The 12,047-nt window shown below is 41.5% G+C and overlaps 1 protein-coding gene across 1 annotated transcript in view; it reads right to left on the minus strand.

Moving 5' to 3' along the window:
- Ttn (titin) overlaps window positions 1-12,047 on the minus strand; it is a 269,525-nt gene that overhangs the window by 218,434 nt on the left and 39,044 nt on the right. The window contains 4 exon segments of the mRNA XM_036184883.1: window positions 4,526-4,714; window positions 9,492-9,617; window positions 9,765-10,049; window positions 11,500-11,731. Of these exon segments, the coding sequence (XP_036040776.1) occupies window positions 4,526-4,714; window positions 9,492-9,617; window positions 9,765-10,049; window positions 11,500-11,731 (832 nt within the window).

Here is a 12,047-nt window from a genome sequence, read left to right on the forward strand (position 1 = left end):
GGACAGGCATACATTAGCTGTGTTTGGAAGAACACAACTCATGCTGAATGTCAAGAAGGTAGACTGTCATTATGAGGAGAAGGAAAGCCACACATTAGGCTCAAAAGCAACACCTAATGTATCTATTTTATTATGCACTCAAGACCATATTCAGACAGACTAACAAGTCAGTTACATTCCTGTTTGATCTCCATGTGCAGCCATGTAACTTATATAAACATATTAGATCAAAATAAAAGAGGCACATATAGACACTGGCTTTACTTAAATAATTAGATGCTTCTGCTCAATCCTTCACTCTTCAAATACCTAAAAGCATCTCACCTTCAATACTTTTATAAGCACAAGAAATGCTGTCTGTGTTTCAAAATGTTCCCTTACTTCAATATTGTTTTAATAACATAATCAATTGGACCTGAGCACATAGGAATTCCTGGGGCAGAAGTATCCAGGTCAACCCACTCTATGAAGATGACCCTCAGCACTGCACTTTCTAGAAGAGATCTCAAAGATCCATACTTCTCCCACTTCTGTAACATAGCCAACTCCCAACTGCACAATGTGGCAAAACTGTCACTGCTGTGACCTACACAGCTCACAGACAGCACCTCTGGACAGTCATTCTATACAATTACTGTGCTAGCCAAAAAACTGCAGTGAAACCAGGAGCTAGTGCGTAGATGTTTCTAATGTTTGTTATGGTGATTGATTGGGATATTGTCATGGAACAAAATCTCAGATTCAGAGAGGAATCTTCTTTTGATGCATGGGACTGCAGATGTCTTAAGTGATTAATGAGACTGATTCTCTGACTGGCAAGAAGGATGGCCACAGTTCAGTGCAGAGATAGCTGTACACAAGACAAGACCTGACTGCCCCCTTGTTATCTCTATAGCCACCAACAGTTTGATGAGGATCAGGGAGGAACTTGTGGCTATTCCCCCACAATCCCTGAGGATGCCTGACTTCTGTCCACTGACCTCTTTTCATGTGACCCAGTAGGTCCTTTGCCTATAGGTACATAGCATAAGCTTCGGGCACTTCAAATACGATATTCTCATATTTGTGCCTAAGAGGCAAGGTTACGAATAAGGGGAAAAACTATGCTTCTCCCAGACAAAATTTTCTTTGCTCATTCAGACACAATAGAGATTCAAGCACAATACTAACTAAAACAGGGACATTGCCATGAGAAAATCACTATAATTTCAAGAGACTATACAGCTGTAAAAGCAGTACCATTTGTAGAAAAATTATCTACAGACCATTAATTGTAGTCCAAATAGAACCTTATTATTTTCAATATCCAATTTTCTATTTTCATGGCTTCATTTATAAACCTGGAACCCCCAGGCCTAAGAAATGACAATGGATGCCGCATGGTAAACTGGCTTGTCATTGATGATGATCTACTGGACTCTTACTATGGAATCAATTAAATTGAAATTCAGCTCAGTGTCAGATACAATGATAATTAACCAAGGAATGCTTCGCAACTCCAATATTTTAGCCTTCTCTGGTGTACTTTTATGGTTTGTCTTTGATAAGTATTAGAAGAAGCACAGGGGGAAAAAAATGGCTGGATTTCCTGACCCTAGTTTCAAACTGAATTTGGACTAGAGAGTTAAATTCTCCTCTATGTTTGGCCAGTGACATAGTGGACTTGCATCAAGTGTTTATGGGTAAGATGCAAAAGAGGCGGTTTAAGGAACCTATTCACTGACTTGGTTGGGTTGCATAGAAAGCTTCAGAAGGCACTGGAGATGAAATGAAGCAAGTCTTACATAGCTAAATGGCAGGTAACCAGCTTCCATGCCTAGCATGGCTGAGGCTGTCTCTCCATAAACATTGTGCACAACACAGCTCCCTAGTCCTTGGTCTACTAGTTAAACTCTGTCTATGGCAAGACACTGATGTTTCCATTCTGTGGTTGCTTCCCTTGGATGCCTCTATCATCACATCTTTGTGAGTCTAGATTCTATCAACAGAAGATTCACTTCTGGAACACAGAGGAACTGAGCAGTGTTGTCACACTTTACAGTGAAGTCCTGAAGAGACATGAGAGTCTCTGCCGCATCCCCCCCCAACCCCCAACTCTTCAACAGATGTCTCTGACAACTCAGGACTTTCTGCCCCTTGTGACAGGGGTACAGTGTGACACAACCTGTTTCTGAAACAGATGCAGCTGTGATTGTAGAGCTTTGGGGGATGCTCTGAAACATTCACTGCACGTTTATGCAATGATCCTTGACATGACTTAGTTTCCTTTTGGAATATTTTGCTTTCCTCCTTTGTGAAAGAGGACTTGTCTGCTGTCTGGGACTCTGTGGACTCTCTTATGTCTTCCCCAGAACTTTGCCTATCTAGAGCTTGTGCTGTACAATTAATTCAGTGACAAGAAATGGCATGGAAGACAAAGGAGAAAGGGGCCATTGTCATGTGAACAGCATGCCAAATGCAGTGTGCTCTAGAATGTAGACCCACACAGGAGAACATTTACTGTTAGTGCTCCAGCAATGGGTGGGTGCTGAAGGCTTACACAGACAACAAACAGCATCTGGCTCCTTCCTTCTGTTATCTTTCAACCGTGCAGAATGATGCAATCTGGTTCTTTCTCCATCCCCACCCTTATTTTTTCTTTATCTAACTATATCTGACATATTATTTGTTCTCCATCATATATTTTAATATATTATTAAGCAGAAAGATCATTTGGTGAGGAAATGATGCAAATCATCTAGGAAAATAAATTACTCTCCTCCAAAAGAAAGCTGCCAAGCAAAATTGGTGCCCAACAAAATAGTGGTTTCCTATTGTGTGGAACACATACTTCAATGAGATTCAAGTGTGTAGGTTAACCCATAGTCAGAGGCTTGGCGAGATGCATTGTGCGTTAGTTGGTTAGTAAACTGTGAACTGATGGATGTACATGGTAAAACAAGCAGCAGGGACTGGCATTAGTAGCAGAGGGATGGTAGACAGCAAATCAAAGTCTTCAGAGCAAGAGGGCCTTTACCTTTTGCAGTCACTGTGAGTGTAGCTGCACAAGTGGCTTCCCCAGCACTATTGGCTGCTCTGCAAGAGTATTTCCCAGCATGCTCTGGGTAAGCATCAACTATAAGCATTAAAGCCATGCCTGTGGACTCCTCAAAATGGAAAACTACATCTTTTGATGGCAGAATTGGCTGGTAGTTATGAAACCACTGGATTGCTGGTTTGGGAACACCAGAAACCCTCGCGTGAAATCTGACTGTCTCCCCGCTGTGCACCCTGAGGCTTTGCAGAGGCTGGATGAAGATGGGCTTTTGGCCAAGGGCCTCCTTCTTAAATGAAACTGATGGAGAGGCATGCCATTGGAAGTTTGATGTAACTTCTTCAGATTTGCTAAATCCTGAAAAGAAGCATGCCAGTTTTTAATGCTTTTCCCTGCTTAAATCAAAATTCATTTGGAATAGTCTATTTTAAGTTTACCACAGATTTCAGTGATGAACTAGAATCCAATCCGGTCCTAATGCTTTCTCACTATGGAGTCAAAGTCACACAAATTCAAGTCCATTTTCCAGATAGACAAGCAGAGACACCAACAGGTTAAAGAATAAAGTGAACTCCGTTGCTCATGGAAGCAATAGTGGAGAATGCAACTGGGTTTAGTAATGACTTTTCCCCCCTATTTATAAGTCAAACTTTTCTATTTGTAAACCACTTTAAATTCGTTATTAAGAAAGTATATAATCATAGTCCTTAAAATTAAAGAACTAGAACTCTCCCTAAATCCTTATGTATTTCTGTATACATCATATAGATTACATTCACTGTGAAAACATAGCATGATTGTATGTGAAATTCTTTTATAATTGTTTTATTTGTGTGTGTGTGTGTGTGTGTGTGTGTGTGTGTGTGTGTGTGTGTGTGTGTTTTGCTGGGAAACAAACTCAAGACCTGGAGCATGCTAGGCAAGTGCCATACCACTGAGCCACACTCCCAGACCATTGTTAGTCTTGTTTTGAATTCAAGTCCACAGTGACTGAGAAAGTGTTTCTGATTATAGTATAACTAATGAACAGAAACATTCAATCTCCTCAACAGTGGCTCTCTCAACACTTAGGGGTCCTCTTAGTCTTGGTGAATGTATCTAGCTTGTGATCAGATCTGAAGCTATGTACTGTAATGCCTATGAAATCATAGTTGTTTCACTACCACATGAAGATGGTCTGGTCTCTACCCTAGCTTAGTAACAAAGAAAATATACCTACCCTTTTTTCTCCCCAGTGTTTTTCTCTACATTCTGATACATGCTTATCAGGAAGCAGAAAAGCCAGTGGTAACAGTAATACATCATACAACTTCACAGAGAAAAGCAGGGTAAAATAAAAGGACAAGGGCTCAGAGACAACTGGTCAACAAGGAGCAGAAACAGTGTGTGACGTGGGAAACACAAGGTAAAGGAGAAGATCAGAAGGGACAGTGGTTTCCCTGACTAGTAACTGGTACTGGTACTGTGAAATTCTTAAGAGTCATACTCTACCTTCCAGTCGCAGGGTGGCTGTGCTGGACACTTGTCCCACAGCATTGTTAGCAACGAAAGCATATGTTCCTTCATCCTCTGGATAAGCCTCAGCGATCTCCAGCTGGTAGGTATCTTCAAACTGCGTCATCCTGAAGAACCGAGATGGCTTGATTTTCTTGTCTTTGCAGTACCAAGACACCTTCAGATCTGCAAAAGAAAACACATTTAAATCCTTCAAAGGAGTGCATGTTTTTACTTATCTGTGAGCATAATCTCGATTAGACTGTGGACCATGTTTTGTTTTTTAGCTAAAGAGCTTACACTTTTCTTCTGAACGTACTGCATCTGTGTAACTACATGACTCTCATCTTCAAGAAGGAAACGTGATTCTAGAAAGATCCAGCTTGTTCTATTGCTGAACTAGTTGCAATGTTTCAAACTCTAAAAGTTTAGTTTTATCCCTAAAAACCATTTTCTTGAGACAGTCTCATGTTGCTCACACTGGCCTTGAACTTGCTGGGTAGAGGCTGACCTCTGACTTCTAACACTCTTTCCTCTAAGTCCTAAAGCTGGAATTGCACGCATGGGCCAACATTCCTAGCCATTGTTTATATTTTTTTGAGGCATGTTGTATACCATGTTCAGTGGCTTGAGAAAGAGCTCATTTGTGAAGCAGGATGAGGGATCTGAGGCATAGGAGAAAGTGTGAGGAAAACGTCCACTGCAGCTTTCAGAAGGAGAAGGGAAGGAGTTGGAGCAGATCAATGTCCCATCAAGTCCAAACTGGACATCCTTACATCGCCACATTTTGTTACCAGTGGGCTAGCGTCAAAAGGCGTTAGCAAAATAGTTGTATAGAAAAATAGCTTTTCCAATGGAGAAAGGGAAAACTCATAGGATTTAGACATCTCAGACTTATCTGACTATCCCCATATGATAATTTGAGCTATCTTGATGAAAGGAAAAGATACAAATCGAGGGTGAAATAAAATGTTGCCACATTGTTCTACTTTAGGGGAATACAGGGGTTTAGTTAAGTGTCTGGTGTCAGCACCGAGCCATCTCGGTTTGGAACAGAGTCATGACAACATCCTTCTCTCGGTTCTGGTAGCTCCCTCATTCAGAATTTTGGTGCCACTCTTGATCTGTGAATGGCCCCCTCCTCCCAGTGATAGTGGCTGTGTATGGACTACTACAAGTCCTTTTTTCTAAAGAAACAAACCTTGCTGTTCCCTAGGGTCTAAGGGATATTAGAAAATGGTATGTTGATAGGAGAGTTTGATAGCCTCTGACCTGGACATTTCATCTCTCTGAATCATAGTAAAATAGGATGCTTGAGAATTCATGGACTAAACACTGCATACACCTGCTGTGAGAGCCCACTGACATATCACATATGAAATGACTCACAAACCACTGAAATAAAAGAGTCATTACAGCAAAATGTCTGAGGCCAATGGAGATCAGCAGTGTCTTCAGTAGCATGTCAAAGGCTAAGGGCATGTGATAGGCAAATGTCACAAAGAATAGAATAGCTATTCCATGAATGAAATTCTGTGTGTGAGTGTGTGTGTGTGTGTGTGTATGTATATATATATATATATGTATGTATATATGTGTGTGCGGGTGTGTGCGCGCGCGTGCGTGTTTCATCTCCAGGATGAGGAGCTTGGCACATCTCATTACAAGGTTCTGTGTTTATTTCTACTGACAATTTTGCCAGTGGTGAACTGAATAAAGTACCATGGAAAACAGAACAGGAACTGCTAACAACCAATGCAGTAAATGGAGAGAGAGAGAAAAAAAGAACCTCTCTTGGCAGAGCATTTGGTCCATCCGTCTAGCCTGCCCCTGCCTGAACTGCTCCTTGGCTGCTCGTGGCTTTGTGAGGCTCCCCCACCTCTCATTCCCTCCCAGGTCTGGTTCCTCAACCTCATCCTCTTGCTTCCTGAGTACTTTCTTGGCTAACCCCCCCCCCCCCCGCATCTCCCTAGTAAGAGCCTGATCAGCACCTTCCAAGCTTCTCCCCTGCTCTTCTTTTTGCCCAACACAGTATTATATATAAAGACACACTGGATCATGTTGCATAGAGATTAAAAGTCCCCGAGTGACTCCTTGGTTGCAAACAAGATCAACTCTGAAGTCTAGGCACAGAACTGAGAGCTTTGGTGCCTGGCCTTTGGCCTCTTGCCTGTTCCTGTCAACTCAACTTCAACTCTTAAGTGGATTCCAGGCCATCAAATTCGACATCCTCTGTGACTTATAAGAGCTTCCCTCTTGGCCTGTTAGGCTGTGTGTGCTCTGACCCTACCTACAACAGTTCAGTGCACACACCTTCTCCAGCTGTCCCTCTGGCAGAGAATACATAGTTTACGTGACAGCATGTATGACTGTGGGCTCTACACACATGTGTCTCTTCACCTCTTAGAAGGCAACAGCCCTGTCTGGCCACACCCAGCACTTAGTGTCTCCACAGTAGCGGAGCACTTAAAATAAAATTGAAGAGGGTATTTAAGCAAATAGGGGACATCTTTAATCATTAGATTAATAATTCTTTATTATTTGGTTTGTCTGTCATTCTCTAAGCCTCTAAATGGTTCAAGCTTATTTCCTGTAGAATAGAGCTAGCAAACGTTTAAATTTACACTTTTCTAAATTTCCTTTCTACCAGTAGGGGGCACCAGAGACCTTCAGTAGATAAGGTTTTCCTGGTGAGACAACAGCCTGAGATTGTTCACTGAGGCTTCAGAAAGTACCAAGGCTTCCTTCCTCCCTACTCTGAAAGTTTAGGACAAAAGTATTTGAAAACTCATAATCAGCTCCAATTTGTGGAAGGCAAGATGTACTCTCTTAGGAAGCACGTGTCAGAGTACGCTGTGTAATATTTTCAGTCTCAGGAATAAAACTTCATTGATTTGGAAGTTTCTGGAAGGTCACTTCATTCCATGAACTTAATTTATATCATATCATAGACATGTCTGTATGAAGGTACAGAAACGCCCACATGTGTATAAGTATTATCACACACAGGGAGTTAATGACTTCACAAAGCTACAAGGTCCACTCTAACACAGACATCAATTATACAGAAGTGATTTTTCTTTATTGATTCTATAGTTTTGTAGAAGATGTAGGATGCATTTTGTATCATTTAAGATAAAACTATAATATGATCTGTAGACTAAAACCCATTATACACACACTGTTACAATTTTTGCTATTTAGTTAATATGTGGTATGTGTGTATAAAATATTCCTTTAAAATTCAATGGATATATATATATCAGTATATTCCATTTTAAAATGAAGTTACTGTATTAGAAGAACATTATCAGAACATTATCAAACTATCTTCCATTTCCTGGTATTCAACATATCTCAAAAACTTCCAAGACACAAAGTCCATAGAATTTGCCCATATTTTAAATCCAGTGCAAGTCTCTAAGGCTCTAATAAATGAATGCATTAGCACCAGTCACTTGGGAGCCATGCCTACAGGTGCTTTACATACATCATACTTTAATTATCCTCATAAACTGAACAGGTCTATTAGGTTTCTTGATTGCCATCTCCACCCGAGAGGAGGACGCCAGTAGGTCAGAAGATCTAGTGAAATCCTAACTTGTTTAGGAAAAGAGCTGGTGGCAAGGCAGAGATTGAGTCATAAACTATTGGAAGAAGTGTAACAAACAAAACAATAACCACCAAGCCTTGAGACGTCCCCTGTAGTGCTGCTACACAAACACCAAGAAAAGGAGGAAGTCATTTCGTCTGGAGTAAAGCAAGCCTTCATCCCTTTGATTTGTCCTGTGAGCATCTGAGGTCAGGCCCCGATCATATCTTACACTATCTTAGAGAGTTTCCTCTCAAAGTCAAGTGAGGGCAATGGCTGGTGGCATTTGAGAAGCATGCCCACAATTAAAAAGGACGCAGATAACTCTGGATGGGGGGCAATGGGGCGGACACTGTGTTAGATGCTGCCTTGTTTATCATCTTGAGTGGCTGATATTCTCCATTTCACAGCCATTGATTTCATCCATCAGCAGTTTTCATTGGGTATCTACTATGGGCAAGGGTATCCTTGCTTTCCTGGAATCACTCCCCTTCTAGGTGGCGCTATTTTTTTTCAGACACCAGGATCTAGACACTCTTGAGATATACATTCTAAGGTTGAATATAATGGTATTCTCATTATGTTCATAATGGAAGAGAACCAATGAAAGTGTATACTCATATGGAGGTAACACACTGGACCCACAATTCTATTCGCACCTATGAATGTAAAGCCTAATCTCTGCTCACTACAGGAATATGCCTTCCACACGCATTATCCATACACTCAGTAAAGCCTCACGTGGAGATGGTTTCTCTTGAAACCTATGAAAATGCGACTATAAACTTAAAACAAATGTAAGCTTTGTCATAATTTCCTGATTAAGATTTTAAAATGTAGCTACAATTATAAGGATACCAGATGCTTTGAAGATGTTTGTGGAAAAATCTTCAAAGATTTTCAGAAATAACAGTTGTTATCACCTTAACTTTTGTTAGGAGTACAAAATGTAGTATATATAATTATGATATAATAATATACACATATAAAACAATATATACAAAACAGTAGTATGTATAATAATAATATAACTCTTAATTAAACAATTCTAATAAGGGGCTGAAGAGATAGTTCAAAGATTAAGAGCACTGACTACTCTTCCTGAGGACCTGGGTTTAATTCCCAGCACCCACATGGCAGTGCACAACTGTTTGTAACTCCAGTTCCAAGGGACCTGGCACTCTCACATAGACATATGTGCAGGCAAGATAAATAATTAAATAATTTTAATATATCTGCTGCTAATTGTCCATTCAGGTTTAAATTATTCATGAGAGATCTTCATGATGGAGGAGAGGATGAGAACACTGTGCCCACCACCATCCTCTGTAAACATCAATAATGACAGACACCTTTTCATCAAGCACCTACCTGTTCCTGAAACTCGGCACTGGAAACGTGCTGGCCTCCCCTCTGATGTGACTGTGTCCTGAAGTGGAGTAACAATGGCCGGGGGATAAACTGGCATTTCCTGGTCTGGAGACACAACTTCTGGAACTGAAGAGAGAGACCATAGAATTTGTCATGCATTTCCCCTCACAGCTCTCCCAGGGGGGTGCCCACCGTTTTCACGGGAGAGTGCCTTTAGAGTTGGGTGGCAATCTATTGTTACTACCCTGGGAGAGCTTCAGGCTGGCTTCCTACCTTCTACAGAAAGAGAAGCCGAGGTTGTGGCTACTCCATAGTCATTCTTGGCTTCGCAGGTATAGACAGCCGCATCCTCTGGAAAGGCCTCAATGAGCAAAAGCGTGTACTCTTGCCCATCGTGGAGAAACTTGCACTTAAAGCCAGTGGAAAGCAGCTGCTCCTCCTTATACCAGGAAATTTTGGGCTGTGGTCTGCCTGATATCACAGCACAGAAGCGAGCCGGCTTGCCGGACTGCACGGTGACAGGCTGGAGTTCCTGCAGGACTTGGGGTGGTTCAGGAGCTGGAAGACAATGCCAGGAGACAGCCCATGAAGGAAGAGAAGGGGAGCCAGCGTGCAATTCTCCACGCACTGGTTTCAAGATGGCTGTGTGTCTAGAAACAAAACCTCTAGTGTTGTGATATCTTTACTTGCCTCAGAGTATCAGAGTCATTTTTTGTACTAAGAGGAATGTTTATAATTTCAGAATGATTAAAAGAAAGTTTCATGAGAGGCACTGAGAGTGTCAGGCACCTAGTTATAAAATCATCATTCTGGTTGGTTGTTGGCGCACACCCATGGGCAGCTAAAAATCTAGAACAATTCTCACATCCTACCTATTTTTAAACGTCATTTGAGCAGATCCATGGTGAAGAGGCTTATCACTTTTCAGGTTTGCTTGCTTTGTAAGTATTTATGGATATGTCACAGTCACTGTTATATACAGAGGCTGATAGCATAAAGCATTGGCTGGTTGAGTACTAGTCATATCAGTAGGGTGCAAACAATAGATTTAAAAAATTCAGCTTTATGATTATGCTAATCGGTGCATATTCTCAGTGTTGGATGAGGAGGCCACTAACAGGGAGAAAGGCTTAGATGAGGCTGGCATCTGGCTCTACTTCTTCATTTCTCTGAGCTTCCATCTCTCTGCTACTACTGCAGAGGAAGCAAAACTGGATGTCATGACAACTGCATCTTCCAGAGAAACCGGGGAGTATGGCCAAGGGATCATCTTTATGAACGTTGAGAGAACCCCTAGCACCCTTCCATCTGACTTGGGGGAGTTTTCTCAAAGACGGCTAGAGACGTGGCTGAGAGGCAGGTTCTGTTCTTTCCTATGTGTCTGGGTTAGGATCAGGTCCTGTCAAGCTTTATATTCAGAGCTAGCATTTTTAATGAGGGAAGCAGAGGTTTACTGACATCCTCCTGAGGACTATTAGGAAGCTCCTGGCAGCATGGGAAATTCCACTTCCCAAGGCAAAGCACAGATCTTACAGCCTGGGGCAGAACCTCATGCAGTTCTGCCTGTGGTTCTCTTGGCACACCAGGATCTCAAAGGAGATCCTTGGGTTTTCCCAAGCTTTGCACTGAAGGCTACAAATGTCTCCATTGCTTGTATAGCAGCGTTATTTACACTTAAACAGTTAGGACAGAGAACTATCACAGCTAAATGCCGTATAGGGAAAGCCATATGGAGTATGTTATAATTGACACACAGTGGCTGTTCAGTAGTGTCAATCAAACAAATGAAGTTCCGGCCAGCAGGTGCTTTCTGGAAATGACATCTCAACAGTCCTTTCAGCAGCTGCTCTCTCTTTTCCACAAGGCTGATGTGAACACAAATGCAGTTACATCCAGATGAGTGCCATGGGTTTGGTAGAGAATTTTCAGGCGCCACTACTGTGTTAGTGGCATAAAAGAGGATTATTTCAGATGAAGCCACAAGACATATTGAAGCCTAACCACATACCATTGACATAGAGAGTCACGGAACTCCTGTTTCTTCCTGCCACAAAGGTGTATTCGCCTGCATCACTATGTCTGGTCTCAGATATAAACATCCGGTGAATTCTTCTCTCCACCACATACTGGTGTCGTTCTTGAACTTGGAAATTGATTTCAATGCCATCTTTATACCAGTGGGCATCAACGTCATCTTCATTGACCTCAAACTCAACAACAGCACGCTGTTTCTCGATGACCTGTTGACAGAATGAAACGAAAAGAAAACTGAAAATGAATCTGATTCTCGCTCACTTATTTCTAAAGCTATTCCCTTAAGGAGCATGAAAAATTGAGTCATTGTGACATCATAAGTTGGCTAGTTATAGCATATTTAATTTTTTTCCACTGATTTTTGGACAAATGGTACCCAAATCTCTTTTGTATGGGGATGAAGCTCATGCCTGGGCCAGTGAGGGGAAACTGCTCAAGAAGACAAGAATTTCATCTTTAAATGTTTGTGCTTAAATAAATCATAACTGAAACGATGACATTTTACATCTGGGGTCTTTTAAT

The sequence above is a fragment of the Onychomys torridus genome, chromosome 4 (genome assembly GCF_903995425.1).
Source record: "Onychomys torridus chromosome 4, mOncTor1.1, whole genome shotgun sequence".
NCBI lineage: Eukaryota > Metazoa > Chordata > Mammalia > Rodentia > Cricetidae > Onychomys > Onychomys torridus.